Genomic DNA, 16,336 nt, shown 5'->3' on the forward strand with positions numbered 1-16,336 from the left:
GGTAGGCAAAAATAAAAAATAAAGAGGGGGAGGGTGGGGGAGTGAATATTACATGTCTTTTTTCCCCTTCCTGCCTTCCTCCCCCCTACTGTCCACTCTTACTCCAAATTAGACATGGCTGGTTGAATAAACCGTCACAGGCTTCTTTTTAACTTGCCCTAATAAGGCACCTGCACAACAGGCTAAATTAATTTTACTGCTGTATTTGACTGGGGTGGTGGCACAAGTTTCCTGGACCAATCACAATGCAAATGAAGTAAAAAAAAAAAAAAAAAAAAAGGTAATATGACCTCAGATTAGTCATACATGCCATTGAAAATTTCTCCATTAATAACTTGATTTACTGCCCGCTCAGAAGGCAAGGTCATTCAGAACACCATCATTTGTTTTTTTTCCAGACAAACGAAAGAATAGACATGAAGAAATGGTTTTGGATAAAGGAAAATGAATGAAAAGTAATAATAATTATTATTCTTATTAATTCTTTATTGGGAAATACATGCAAATAATTAAATGAATAAAACAAATGATCTTTGATACAGATTTTAAACTTTTCATAGAATTTTAATGACTAGCTTTGAGCTTGTTTCTTGTTAGATGTCATCTTTCATCATTATGTTCTCATCATGCCACAAGCCACATATGTCAACATTCAGAAGGTATGTTGGAAATGTTGTTGTTTAACTTTGTCCTTGGTTGAAATTTTGTTTACTTCTGAGTTTGGGTATGGTAATGAAAGATATTCTGTATTTATCATCCACTACAATTGTGAGAACTTCTCTACAGTAAATTAAGAATTAAGCTGACAGATTTCACTTGATTAGCCATGCAAGTTAAAATCTTACATATATTTAACTGTGATAAATTTCAAATTTATATGATATATCACTGTAAATTATGACCCACAGCATCACAAAATGTATTTGCTGAAATGTTTGTTTTATGCTATCCAGTTAAGATATGCCCACAAGAGACACTTCCTTTACTTCCCCCCTCCCTATATATATTAGTTTATCTGTTGGGCAATATGGGGCACCAAGCAATCAATACATGTAATCAACATGTTATAGCTTTCAGCTTTGTAGTACATGTTCCAACAAGTTAGTGGAATACCTTACACTATTTTGATTATCTAGAGGAACATTAAAAGGAAAGTCAAGGGCTTGCCCAAATCAACACAAAGCTAACAAATTAACAAAACCAAACAATAAACTTGAGGCAAGTACAACTTAACAAAAAAAAAACCTTGTAATATATGCAGGTTGCATATCAGTATATTATTAATAAACCTTTGCACCCATCTGATCTAGAGAGTCCAGACTGCTGAGACAGAAAACATAGTGTTCTCTTGATGTAACTTTAATACTAACTGTAAACCCAAAAGAGAGAGTAATAAACCAGAAAGGAACTTGTGGTTGTTATAGCTCCGACCTGGTTTGCTTGTAATTTCCAGATGCCACAGGGTGCCATATTTTCTCTATCTGTTGCTTGTATAATTTTGACCATATCCAAGACAAGAGTGTTCAGATACTAGAAGATTCTTCTGAGAGCACAAATTTGATCTCCAAAGCAAGAACACTATTAGGCCTGATCAATTTGAAGCTACAAATTCCCCCCTTCAGTAACCCAAAGGCATTTGATTGTTGTCCGTGGTAAGGGGTGTGAAAAATGAACCCTTTCCTGGTTGGGGTGGGGAGTTAAAGCAAAAGTGTCCACTCAATTGCTGGCCAATGTGGAGAGAGCCTTTGTCACTGCTCTTGCCTTTACAAAAACTGTGACCATCTATGAAATTAAAGCTGGCACTTGGGTTAAGGCATTTGAACACAATCCTAGCTCAAGGGGATGGGAATTTGAACAAAACATCCTTCAAAAGTTTGAATACCTAGGAGGTTGCCTAAGGGGGCGGAGGGGGGGGGGGATGTTGAAGTTTCAAATCGATCGATACTTAAAGTGCACCTACACCCAAAAATTTTTTTTCGCTCAACGAAGTAAACTTATTTTTTTGAGTGTTTCTGCGCAAAAATTTTTTTATTTGCTCAAATCTTCAATTTTCTATGCCCAGTCAAAATACGGAAAATCGCCCGCCATCTTGCCCCACGACCGAGTTTAAAGAGGAATGGCTCTAGTGGGTAATGTGACGTCAAATCGAGAACACGAAAGTCTGCATTTCACACATTTTCACTTGTTTGGGAAGGTTGTAGTCGATAATTGTCCGAAAATATGCCGACTAAGTGTGTTGTAGAAGGATGTAGCAACATGCGAAATTTGCAAGAGGGTATCGCGCTTCATACATTCTTCATACGACACACCTAGTCGGCATATTTCGGACAATATCGACGACAATCTTCCCAAACAAGTGAAAATGTGTGAGATGCAGACTTTCGTGTTCTCGATTTGACGTCACATTACCCGCTAGAGCCATTCTTCTTTAAACTCGGTCGTGGGGCAAGATGGCGGCCGATTTTCCGTATTTTGACTGGGCATAGAAAATTAAAGATTTGAGCAAATTAAAAAATTTTTGCACAGAAATACTCCAAAAAATAAGCTTATTTCGTTAAGCGAAAAAAAAATTTTGGGTGTAGGTGCACTTTAATAAGAATATTCCACATTTCCAGAAATAGGTAAGTATGAAATGTTACACTCCTTAGCCAAAAAACTTCGAAATTGAAAAACATAGTGCGACCAGAAAAAAGACTTATTTCAGAAAACAAATTATTGGTTTGTTAACGGAAATTAATCACTGTGGATCAAATCGCAATTGCCATAGATGATCGTTGTATCGAGTTATCACTAGAGTAGCCTTAATTCAGCATAATCCCACGATATGCCACCACACCACTGACTTATTCTTCCTTTAATCTCAACGTATACCTTGCAGGTAGTTGTCAATTCAAAAATCCCCATGTTCTGTTCAAACCATTTACGCCTACCATAGCGGCGTTCTGCACGTTTCAGATCATGCTCGGTCCATTTCGAACAAAGCTCTCTTCCACAACCCTCCTCCGGCCTTGCTCGGAATTCTATCGATTCCCTTGAGTTTAAGTAAACTCCATCGAGTTTCATACGCCATACTAAAGCGTATTTTCCTGGAAGAACGCCGGCGAAAAACTGGTTGATTTGAAGCCAACAAACAGAGTTCAGTTGAAGAACTTCTCCATATGTGCTTTCCCTGTCTTTCGCTTTCTGTAAATAATGACCGTTCAGCCAAACTATATCAAAAGAAGTAGCCGGCTTCTTACTTGTAGCTAGTTTGAAATAAAGCCCTCTGTAATGTATCCCGGGATTTTTGTTCTCAGAAACTGCCTGCCGTCCAAACCGTCTCTCGATGAGGATTTTCCAAACGATGTTCTTGCGAGATATTTCGTTCCACAATGTACAAGTCTTTCCCAAATTTATCAGATCTTTACCATTCAGGAAGGACGCAATACGTTCTGCAACAAGTACGGGAAGCGTTGTGCTGTCAAATGAAATATCTTGAGAGATATTCTGACAAGTATCTCCGCGTTTAATCGCCTGAAATGCTCTCTGAGTGAGGGCCATTTCAAATGTGCGACATGCGAGTTGGTATATTATTTGGACACCTGAGTGACGTTACATAAATCATCTTTATTTACTAACTGGACAGTCAAAGAGAGAGAGAGAGACTTTATTAACCCACCCATCCCATTATTAACCCACCCATCCCACCCCTGGGGAGGACATCCATCACACAGTAATCTCGTGCATGTGTGGGAAATTAACGTCTCCTACCCCAACCCTGCAGGAGACGGGACCTCCATTTATTCGTCCCTATCCGAGAAGACTAGGATATCTAACCATTTCTTGATGTCATAGAAAGGTAGCAAATTCTTCTCAATCATTTTAAGACCCTGAGTGTTGGTCCGGCCGGGGCTCGAACCCTCGAACTCCCGCACAACAGTCCAGCGCTCTATCCATTGAGCTAACCGGGAGGCGGAATTCGAACTTCCGCCTGCTCTTGAAGGATCACTGGAGAGTCTCGAGAGGGAGCAGCGGAGTAAAGGGCCTGATGGCACGGACACCGACACGCGGGTATAGAGCAAGTATCATAGCATGCTTTACACCCTGGCAGCAGCGGTTTCATTTTTCCAAAAACCGCTAACCGCCTCTTGTGAAGTATCAGAAGCTGCTTGTGTGCTGAACTCCCTGACACCTTTTCTTTTCATCGCAGACACTTTATTCATACATTCGCCTATTGACGACAAGTTTGCTAAAATAGCCTTGTAACAGAAGCTCCTTATCGATGGGTCGTAATACTTTGGTCAAGATAGTTATATCTCTCTGTAAAATGAAGGATAGAAATGTGTTTAAATAAAGTAGGGAGGGTAGTCACATATGACCCAGACCCCAAGTGTCGCGTGAAGATCGCGTGACGAAAATGAGTGACGCTGTCATGCATGTTTCTCTATCATGTGACTCTCTCCCCATTGCAAACGGCCGATTCGAAGGAACATTTAAAATTAGAATTGAGCGATATGCTTGTCCCACCTGTAGCAAATGATATCCAAAACGGTGACCACCATCCAGATGGTGCATCGAAAGAGGATCTCTTTGAAAGTAATGACGAAATTATACAAAGAGGTGAGCACTATTCTCCTGAGGAGTTGCAAAAGGGTTTAACCGTATTCACGGCCGCAGTTTTCATCATCGGAGAGATGGCTGGGAGTGGAGTCTTGGCTCTTCCTGCTGCCATTGTTGGAGCCGGTTGGACAGGATTCGGTTTGCTCGTTTTGTGTTGTTTTGCCTCAGGTTACTGTGGAACGGTTCTTGGGAGATCGTGGGCGACTCTGCGTGAAAGGTATAGCGAGTACAAGGGACACGTACGATACCCGTACTCAGCCATCGGAGAGAAGGCTTATGGAAGATGGGCATCAGTGGCTGTGACTGTCTGCATCAACATCACACTAATCGGTACAGTACTTAGAATAAAATTGAGATGAATTGCCTAATGATTAACTCGATATTGTTTTAGATTTAGCAAATTAACGCGGAAACGGGTGCCAGGGAACTTCTGCTACCGATCTCCGAGGAGGGATCGGTAACAGAAGCTTACAATTGACCAGAGTTAGTAACTACTAACTCTGAATTGACTGAACACACGTATTATCCTTGGTTGTAGGGTTACCATTCAATTATTGCTTTTGATAATATTTTCATGCGAGGTAATGGCAAATTATGGTTTTTACTTAATTCACCTTAGCCTTTTGTATTTCCCTCTATTTTCCATGACGTAATTCACGAAAACGAATATTATGCTTACACGAATATGTTGCAGTCTAAAGTCCTTACTTATCCTCACGTGCAGTCAATTTTCTGAAAATCGCCAGTGGATTCTCACTTGTATTTAAGCAGATACCGAAACAAACGAGTTTCGTTCAGTCATCACCAAAGGTCTGGCACTTGATTGTGGTAGAGAAAGACCTATTTATCAACGGGAGATAATTGTGGTATGCGTTACGAAATGCAGGCCTTTTCTGTCACGCGCTCTTAATTTGAACATGGAAACGAGGCTGAGAACTAACTTGACCCAACATCTCCCAATGGTACAATGAATATATGAAGTTCATATATTTTGAACTGCAGTATTAGATACGCATGATGCACGATCCTCGCAGTAGAGAGCACTATTTATACAATAGCTCCCAATGGATAAGCTAATGCATTTCAAAATTGAAGGAAATTATTTTCTCAGCCAAGTTAGTAGATGTGAAATGAATGACAAGATGATGATAAGGCATGTCTCGTGGCTGATGAAGTCAGCATTTTTGTCCTATACTATTAGAAATAGCAAGTATCCTTGCGATATTAAAATATGCGTTATTACCCAATCGTGAGGTTAAGATGGCTGAATATTGGCCGAGTTCTTTTTTTTAATTTTTATGGACCCAAGCGAAGTCGAGGTGCATTAAAAATGCGAAAAAAGAACAAAGCTAATATCCAGCCATCTTGACCAAACAAGCTTGGTTAATAAGGGATTTATCATATACTAAAATAAATTTTGCTTTATTAAGGATTGAGAATGACTTGTTAACTTCAAGAGCCAGGAAAGAAAGCCAACTGTATTTGTGGCACAACAAATACATTTCTGTTTTCTTTGTTTTGACTATCTTCTGCCAATTTTTGAGTTTCTGTCGCCGAAATTTTCTAAGAATTATGAATGTAGTTCTAATTTTTTTTTTTTTTCATGCGCGGGATCAACGTGGGCAATCCCGAGCGGGTGAGATGGGCCCATCTTGCAACAACAACAACAACAACAACAACAACACTGGTTTATTTGAACTAGTGTAAATTTTACCTTAGTTACAAATTAAATGAGAAATAAATTAAAAATACATACAGTTGCTGGTCACCCAAAATAACTAAAGAGCTAAACTAGTTGGGTGACCACCATATAGTGATTGAAAATAAATATAAGGTCAGAAAAGAGGCGTTTTACATTTTACATTTTAAATTCTTATTAAGGAAATAGATTACAGAACTTCTTAAACATGTATACAATAAAAAAGTAAATGAAATAAATAACTAAATAACAGAAACACCAAAACATAACAATAATTAGTATAGGTAATCACATGATTTCCATTGCAATTTGGAAATAAATAAGCACGAGTAAATTTTTTCAAAGACTAACAAAATTGGAACCATTCATTTGCTATGCCACGAATACCGTAATTTTTAATTTTAGCAAATAGAATGCTGTGATCTACTGTATCGAAGGCCTTACTTAAGTCCAAAAATATACCACAAGAGTATAATAATTTTGCTTCAATGACCCCTTGAATTTCATCTGTAATGAGCATTGTAATGTGGGTAGTGGAGCATCGAGTACGGAAACCAAACTGATTCTCAATTAATATATTATGCTTATCAAGAAATTCAGTTAATCTCTTATACATTAATTTTTCTATTATTTTATGGAAAACAGATAACAAAGTGATAGGCCTGTAATTACCGGTAGATATAAGAGTCTGACTACCACTCTTATATAAAGGGATAATTCTACCAATTTTTAGTTTATCTGGAACTAAGCCTAATGCAAAAGAACAATTAAATAAATAAGATAGAGGATAACTCAAAGCTGTTTTCAATAATTTAAGCATTTTCATTTGAATGCTGTAAGGCCCCAGTGCTTTGCTTGCAATCAGATTAGAAATGAAATTTTCAACTTCCATAGGCACCGCTGGTGTTACAAAGAAACTATTGCATATTGAAGTTGTCAAGAATTCTACAAAAGATCTATTTCCTGGTTGTATAGCATTGGGTAATGTTGGGCCAATTGAAGAAAAATACTTGTTAAAAGCATTTGCAAAACTTTTGGCAACAGTAAGAGTGTCATCTCCAACTATTAATCTGCTTGGAAAAGACAGCTTACCACCCTTAAGGCTAATTAATTGCTTAATACCCATCCATGTAGCTTTTACATTATTGACATGGTATGAGAAGTATTCGTCATAATTAAAGCTTTTTACTAACATTTAGAATATGTTTTAGTTTGATTCAGTAAATTTATATCTAGAGTGATAAACTTGGGATTTATTTCTTACATAACAATTAAATAACTTATTTTTTGTTTTAGTAGACTTTCGAATACCCTGTGAAATCCAAGGTTCAGACTGAAATTTAGCTTCTTTTTTACCTAGTTTTTTCAGAGGAGCATGTTTATTTCTTGTAGTTAATAATTACAGAGTAGGAAGAATCAAATATGTGATTGATATCATTCTCCTTAAACATATTTTCCCATTCAATAGCCTGAACATCAAGTAAAAGGTCTTCCTGAACAAAATTGGAGTAGTCCCATTGTTTGATGCCCAAGATAAAGTATTAAGGAATAAAAAAATTCGGTAAATGATCTGTCAAATCAGAGACTAGGTTACTACTAATAGAGAAGAATTCATGAGAATTAAAGAAAATGTTATCTATTAAAGTAATTCTTGTAGGCTCACGGTAGAATATTTGGTAGAAAATCATAAATTCTTCCGTTAACTGACAGTCTTCAAAGTTTAAGAGATTAATGTTAAAGTCACCCATAAATAATCATAGCTTTTTTCTTTTGAAATTTTGTCTAATGTTGAATAATGGTACTGTTGCCGTCATGTTAAGTTTAATTAAGCCGTATTGATTTGTTTCTTTATGCCTCAGGGCTGCAAATAACGGCCGGTCAACTGACAATGTCCGGTCAAAATTGGGTGCTGACCGGACAAATCCTTTGATTGCCGGACATCTTGTCCAGTCCTTTACCGACTCGTTCAAAGGAATTTTAATTTTTAACTTTTTGATAATCCCAAGGGACAACAGTCATGTTCCCGAAAGAAAAAAAAAACGAATATAAAAGTAGACAAATTAGTGGTCGAGAAATTTCCGGCAGTCGCAAATTTCCATGATGTCATCAAGTCCTGTCGCGACGGCAAACATTTTGCTATTAGGTAAAAAGTCTTCTTAGGTGAAAAGGTAGCGTACAGTTATCTACTGTACAGAAGGTTCACGTTTTATTTTCTATATATTAATATCCAATTATTTTTGTTGCTGCTGTCTTTTAGGGGATAGCTTTCTGCTTGAAACTAAAGAAAGCATAGTGTTCGAAAAAGGTGAAAAGAACAAACCATATGTCACTTCCGGCACACCCAGCAAAACGTGCTTGGTTACTCAGCTTTCTGGTGATCAACTCAAAAATGGAGCGTATAACACAAAAAGTGGAAGAATAAGGTTGTCTTTAAGGGATTCTGAATGCAAGAAAGTCAGCGAGCGCAACAATTGCACTTGGAATAAGACGCCATGCATTTTATACAATTATATACAGTGGTGCCGAATTTCAAAACCCTAAGACGATACGAGTTAAAGTTAAGTGTTTCTTATTTATATTTAAGCTTACATTTCAGTTAGCTTAATTAAGAGATCGATTGAACCCTTCAGCTTTCACACATCATGCATATTTTACTTAAAGTTCAATTGTAGAACTGATGTGGCGATTGCCAAAGTTTAATATTTAATTATAAGTGATTTTGCCCGATGTAAAGTAAAACGGACAATTGCGCTTTTATCTTGCGTAACCGTTCCACGTACGCAATGCGAAGCTGCTTCTGCAGTAAAGAATAGTAAAATTATTAACTTGTAATTTTTATTGCCAGACCGACTTGGATGCAGTTGTTTTTTTTAGTTGTAAAAGGATTACCGTGCAATCTGGGAATCGTGCAAACCGCCTCCCGGTTAGCTCAATGGATAGAGCGCTGGACTGTTGTGCGGGAGGTCGAGGGTTCAAGCCCCGGCCGGACCAACATTCAAGGTCTTAAAATGATTGAGAAGAATATGTTACCTTTCTCAAACTCCGCCAACTTTAGTTAAGGTTGGCTTTAAAATAAAGTCATATCCGTTGATAGCTATGTTGTTGGTTGGATCACAACTACCTTTTATCTTTGTCTCAGAGAGATCTATAACATCAAAAGCATGCTGAAGTTGTGATAGCAGCAAAGTCATACTCTCATGGTTAGCAGAGAGACTTCTAATGTTGAAGTGAATAGTAGAAAAAGAAAGAGTTTGTTTGCTCCGATTAAGATTCTCATTATTAAGTAAGTCTTCTAAGGTATAATATTGGAAGTTAGTCTACTGCATAAAGTTATTTTCATGATGGATGAGACTGGATATCTTGTCAAGTTTAGATAATAGTTCAAATCGTGGTAAGTTATCTATATGTGTAAACGTCATATGTAATAAAGAACTGTACCATAAATAAGTAACTTAACCAGTTGGGTTAGCCGCTGGGAATGGAATGAACTCCACCATCTTGCTTCAGGATATCCAGGTCAGACTTCTTCTGTAGAGCAACAACAGGACGTTCTGAATCTTTCCGAAGATAAGTCCGACCATAAAAAGTCCAGATGAACTTGTACTTTAGACCCTTCCTAACTTTCAGACTTTCCTTAAAGAGATCCTTTTTGGCTTGGGTAAGGTTTTCCGAGATGTAAATTTTGTTATCCCAATCATAGTTACTAACTATGTCCCAATATATAACAAGACCCAAGTCTCTTGTCGATTTATCTCGCAAGTGTTTTCTTCCTTTATAAAAGTGATCTCTCGTCTCCCTTCATACAAACTGTACTATAATATTAGGGACTCGAGCTAGTGTTCGAGGAAGCTCGAGGTCCTTTGTAACCGGACGCAATAGAGCAGCGCGCGAACTTTAGTTTAGTTGCACGTGCGGCCTCATAACATCAGCGCGCGACCTTTAATTTGGTTGCACGCGCGTATCGCAAGCGCTCACGAAAGCGCCGCGACAGCCCGCAAGCTGTATAAAGGTTACGTTCTTTTACTTAACAATTGGTTCATGCTTTAGCGTGCACTATCGAGTTATGGAGCACGCGGGAAGTTTGGAGAGCACGAAAGAAGGGCAAGAGTTGCCCGAGGCAATAGCCGAGGGCAACTCTAGCTTCTTGAGTGCTCTCCAAACTTCCCACGTGCTCCATAACTCGATGGTGCACAGCTAAAAGCATGAACCAATTGTTTTAGAACATAGCCGGGTGGAATTGTGCATCAAATCTGACGCGAAAAACGGACAACAATATCAATTGAAGCGAATCGTGACGGCGCTGATACCAAGTCTCCTTTTTCCGTTGTTTTTCTCTTTCTCTGCCTCATTTAAGAACTCTAGCCCAAGGGAAAAGGTCGAAAAATTGTCTTCGTTTTGGGACTAGTTGGCCAAGTCTCTGTTTGTATCCATTATTGTCGCGGAATATTTTATTTTACCCCGCGCTAACAATGGCCGCTCGCGCGAAAAACAAAATTTTTATGGCGAAGCGATTTGCTGACGCTATCAGCGTGCACTATCGGGATTTTGAGCACGCTTACGTATAAAGAATTTGATTGCGCGGCTCTGCAAGCTATGTTCTAAATCCTTTTACTGCAGCACTGTAAGATCCTTTTGGTAATCGATGACTCACTGATATATCATTTCTCGTCAACTCTAATCCAATTAAAGAACCAACCTTTATCACAATGTCATCCGTATTTTCATCTTTCACCTCGGGTATACCAGCGGGAATAATGTTCCAAATTGTTTAAACAGGATTCACAAGATTGCAGTCTGTTAGTCAGAGTAGCATTTTCAGCTACTAGACTCGCATTTCTTGCTTCGAGTAGATCGAGCTTTGGTTGGAGAGCTGTGTAACTATCATTCATTTGCTTAACAAGGTCATCCAACTTCGCTTGAATTCGTTGAAGATTGCTGACGAGGAGCAAATCAAATTCTTTAATTATTGGCATTTCGTTTTCAAAACATAAATGAATCGTAAGAAAACACTACAATAGGGACCCGAAAAGCTGTCAGCATGTACATAATTCCTGAAACACTACAAGAAATGTACATTTAGGTTGAAGATATCGAAAATTCACAGAGAGCAAAAAATGGCCACCCGCCATCTTCGCTGACCATTGACCATGCTCGGGTAGCTAATCAGAACACAGGATTCGCTTCATCTTGCCCACGGGCGCCTGCGAGCAATGTAATAAACATTATTACCATCACCGCAGTAAACTGATTGGTCTTATTTGCATCAGTAATTCCGATATCTTTTTAAATTTTTATAGCAGATTTGAAAACGAGGCAAACATAAAGAGTGGTGTATCTTTTGTCAAATGTTTTAAACAAGAAACAAACGTAACAAGCTGTTAATTAAAAATAAAAAGGATGTAGCGGCCGACACAAGCGAAGCAAAATTTCGACGACAACTAGGAGTTTCGCAAATGAAGACACACTATGAAGCGAGGATATATTTTACGGACAAGCCTTGAATCGTTTTATTTAACGTAGTCGTGGTATCCAAGTACTTATCATAAAACAACAGTCCCGCTTGTAAGAATTGAACCAAAACGAACTTCAATATAAGGTAGGTATTCGGAAGCGAAACGGGAAATCCAAACAGACACTCTACCACAGAAAATTGAAGTCTTACGGCAAACGACAACAACCAAACGATAAACTAAAAAACTTAAACTACTCTTCTCTAAAAGTCGCACACGTCAACATTAAAAAGGGTCCGCTTGATTTGCTTACGAGATTACTTCGTAATCTCAAAGCACGCGCACGCGAGTCGCGCGCGCACAAGTTTGTTAACGTCTTCTTAACAGCAGGCAAAAGGCGTGGCAGCCGTTGCAAAGGATCATAGGTCGCATAAAACCAAGTTAAGTTCGTGAAACATTTTTCGACATTACTCATGCCCCTTCAGTTCTTCCCAGTTCATTTCTAAATGCTCGCGTTACAGCTTACATTTAACTCTTAAAACTAGTTATCGAATGCCGATGTAAGACTATACAGAGTCGCGAACTATTTGAATAAAATATAACAGAAGCACAAGAGGACAAAAGTGGTATTTTGAATTATATCCTTTCCGTTGAGTCCTAACAATTTTTAGGTACACTAGCATCTTGTAGTGCAAATGTATATCATCTACGAATATCATCGTGGTCAATATTCCTTCACCTCCCCACCCCCCTTTCCATCGCAGCGAATGGATTTTGGTGAAAACGGCTACATTCCGCGCCACAAATCCCGAAGGAAAACAAAAAGCTGTACTCTCAATTGTAATGACTCTATCGCTATTGCTTCGCCCCATTTTATCCCTCGCCGTTATTCTCACCTGAACTGACGTCATTTACACGTACAGAAACAACTTCGCTCTGAGTTGTAGCGGCGATTCAGACCGTTCACATATAACTTCTACAACATAAGTTAAAGTACTTTCGCTAACTGGCTTTGAGAATGTGAAGTCCTCTTGGACTATTATCATTAAAGGTAGTTGAATAAACAGTGATTTGACTTCAATCCTTTTTTCAACTGTCGTGTAGCGTAATGTCACGCATGAAACAGAGAGAGACATTGTTTCACGTCAATATCATGAGCAACATTAGTTACTAATAACCTCGGTGTCTTCGATAAGACGCTGAAAGTAGTATTTTTATATCTCGAGCGAACATCCATTTTGGGGCAGTGAGATGTTTAGGTATTATCTGACGTTACAAATGTGTTCTTATGACTAGGGGTGTGTGTAGTGTTTTTGATCCTGGCGGCGGAGAACTTGACCAATCTTGTCAACTTGCACGTGGCTGATGTTGGCAAAACCGGTAAATTGCGTATCTGGCTGGTGATTTGTTTTGCTGTTCTGTTGCCCTGCTCGTGGCTGGGAACGCCCATGGACTTCTGGGGGATAGCTGTCGGTGCCAGTGTGGCAACAGCAGTGGCTTGTTTGATGATCTGTGTGTGCATCGCATTAGATATGCCGTCAGATTTGAATACCGTTGAACAACCTACCGTGAGTTTCGAGAGTTTCTTTTCAGGTATGAATTCATAGGTGGACCTAAGATCATGATTGAATATGCTACTTACGTAGAATTATATGATAAGCTACGTTACACAAACATATTGATTGGTTTTTACTTATGTTCCGTTGAAGGAAAGACGCATGGGTGACGTCCCATTAACAACCTTTTTGCTTTTTTATCATGTACAACTAGATTCGAGGTTGCCGTGGGTTTGTACCGTAAGAGATCACAGAGGACGTCAAAATGTGGCAAGAAAAGACAGAGCTGAATAACGTATGCGCATGCGCTATTTTGCCGCGGAAAACGGATTTTGAGTCGTTTCCCGATGATGGGTGATTTCCTATTCTGTTGCTTCGAGGCGTCGTTTTCCTTGCCGCTTTTCTCTCATATAACAACCTCCAAAAGCTTTGTACACCCCCTAAAAATTTTTGGAATTTAATTTTCTCCTTAAAAACTGTGGAAATAGGAAAATGCCTCGGTTTTAAATGTCAGCCCCTGTTATTTCCGCTAATTTCGCTTGATTTTGGACCTCGCATGCGTTGTTAACCCCATACCCTCTGACGTAGCATTTCATTATTCAGCCCTGTTACACGAACATCAGTGACACACTGGGCTGCGCCTCGTTTGCCATTTTGTTATTTGTTACCTCGTTATGACGTTATCCGTTCTCTCTTACTAAACAAACGCACGGCAACATGGAATCTGCTTGTTGAATAGTTACTAATAGTTTCGGTGAAGCCGAATCGACTAACCAGGTTAACCATTGTGAAAAAAATCCCTCACCAATTAGCTGGTTTAATAAATTCACAATTGCCCCTTCCTCTAATTGAAAATAAAAAGGCCACGATTTGATTATCAACCCCTGTTATTCATTTTCTTTACAAAAATGTGCCGCGAAACGTCAACGTTTTAATAATAGGTAACAGCTAACAATTAACTGCGTGGCTCATATTTCGCAGGAAAAATGAGAATGGTAGCTTTAATTTTGAGTGAACCTTTATGCCCATTCCTCAATGCTGTGTTCTTTTGATTATTTTTTTCTTTCCTTTAGCTTTTGGAACTATATTATTTTCTTTTGGTGGTGCTTCGACCTTTCCAACGATTCAGACAGACATGAAAAAATGCTCCAAGTTCCCAATTTCTGTGTTCTGGGCCTATGTTGGTGTTGTAAGCATGTATCTGCCAGTGTCAATCCTCGGTTTTATGGCTTACGGCAAGGACATCAAATCGAACATTCTCGAAAGTGTGGAACACGAAGGACATAACACCGCTACTGTTTTGTTAGACATTGTGCTTGTTCTGATCACACTTCACCTGCTGTTCAGCTTTGTGATTGTGATAAACCCAGTATCACAGTCTTTTGAAGAGTTTTTTAACATACCTCAAGGTTGGTGTGAAAACACCCAGTTTTAATCTCACTGATTCAGTAGGAAGCAAGGGTTGCGATTACCTCTAACTATTTCGTAAAATAACTTAGAATTTAATATTGTACAAGGAATATGATCGAGAAAACTTTGGGGTCCACAGCTGTGCTCATCTAAGTGCAAAATAAGTGTTTTTTTTTTTTTTGTTTCTTGCTTCCTACACGTAAAACTGTTTGGCGTCTCCGTTCATTGAACCCCCACCTATACAGCCATTTCAGGTTAGACACCTACGCTAACTTATGTCATTTTTCGGTCTCCTTTTCCTACAGGATTTAGTGTCGAACGGTGCCTTCTTCGCACCGCCATCATGTGTCTTATTCTTGGCATAGGCGAGCTCATCCCAAACTTTGGTCCCATTCTGTCTCTCATTGGAGGATCCACAGTAACTGCATTGACCTTTGTATTTCCCTGTTTGTTTTATTTGAGAATTGAACGTAATATTCCTCTTCATATCAAGGTTTTCTTGTATGAACTCATTGCTGTAGGAATATTTGGGGGCGTGGCGTCCACTTACTCCGCAATAAATGACCTTCGAAAAGTATTCAGTTAAACATTCAAAATAGGATTATCATTTTAAGGGCGTTCTGTTCGCTCAAAGTATTTCTGATGACGATAATTATTTGACCTCAACTCAGATGATATAAGGTTACTAATCATTTCAGGAGCTTAAACTCTCCTATCGCAAAATATCGGACTTCTGTAGTGGGGAGGGGGAGGGGCGGGGGGAAGGGGGGGTTGGGGAGGGGCGGCGGGAAGGTGAGAATTAATTTCGTACACAGCCAAGCGACAGAGGTCGACCCTACATTTTGATCACACTGATCGAATCAGGGCACGAAGTGTGTTTGATCCAGTGATGCCTTCTATTACTATGCATGAACTATGTTTGCTAGTTTATTATAAAGAGCTGTAATATGGCTCTTGTGTATGATTCACCCGAGTACATAAACAGCTCACCATACATGAATAAAGATTTTTCAATTCAGTGTAACAGACATGAATGATGGTTGTCTCTTTCTTCAAGAAAGATCTCATGGTGTTGACGTATTTGGCAAGTCTGACACCACAGACAGCCCAAGCTCAATCTGAGAAGCTTTAGTAACGAACTGAGTGATAACATATTGTCAAACTGTTGCACGAAACTTGATCAAAAGAAACTGTATTGGCAAATTCACCTTTAAGCCTGAATAATTAAAAAAGAGCTTAAGTTGCACAGGAAGTTTACCTACGACTAAGTTTCAGGACAAGAAAATATATAAAAGAACTTCTCATGTTAGGTTTGGGTGATCTGCGGGATCTGATTTGTTAAATGTGTTGGCATAGCGAGACCTGTGAAAAAGTTTGAAACGCCACCTATCAAGCTGTAGCTTTCTGTGTGCATGCGCACTCCTTTCACTCCTTCGAAATGTACCCTTCACTGATATCTATTACTAAATGAATGGATATTCATTTCAACTTGAAAAGTATTCATCAGCTTAATTTGGTAATATCAACCAAGTTGAAATTGTAAATTGCCCACCGGAAAGAGTTAAAAGGCTGACGTTTCGAGCGTTAGCCCTTCGTCAGAGCAAATGTAAGTTTGTGGGTTG

At 38.9% G+C, this 16,336-nt stretch overlaps 1 protein-coding gene and 1 long non-coding RNA gene across 4 annotated transcripts; one reads left to right on the plus strand and one right to left on the minus strand.

The window, feature by feature from the left end:
- Positions 1–465: 465 nt before the first annotated feature.
- Positions 466–5,569, minus strand: LOC148741287 (uncharacterized). 3 transcript variants are annotated; one of them, XR_015993314.1, is made up of 3 exons: positions 5,318–5,569; positions 2,589–4,937; positions 466–1,944 (listed from the first exon to the last, which is right to left on the minus strand). It is a non-coding gene; the product is annotated as an uncharacterized LOC148741287 (long non-coding RNA). The 3 variants fall into 3 exon arrangements; XR_015993311.1 differs by having other exon boundaries at positions 5,308–5,569; XR_015993313.1 differs by having other exon boundaries at positions 5,279–5,569.
- LOC111343573 (uncharacterized) lies at positions 4,416–15,738 on the plus strand. Its single transcript, XM_088738850.1, has 4 exons — positions 4,416–4,929; positions 13,045–13,341; positions 14,378–14,713; positions 15,020–15,738. Exons 1-4 carry the CDS (start codon positions 4,416–4,418, stop codon positions 15,298–15,300), a joined length of 1,428 nt encoding a protein of 475 aa, XP_088594976.1. The 3' UTR covers positions 15,301–15,738.
- The last annotated feature ends 598 nt before the right edge of the window (positions 15,739–16,336 follow it).

Source organism: Stylophora pistillata, chromosome 1 (assembly GCF_964205215.1).
Source record: "Stylophora pistillata chromosome 1, jaStyPist1.2, whole genome shotgun sequence".
In the NCBI taxonomy this organism is placed as follows: domain Eukaryota; kingdom Metazoa; phylum Cnidaria; class Anthozoa; order Scleractinia; family Pocilloporidae; genus Stylophora; species Stylophora pistillata.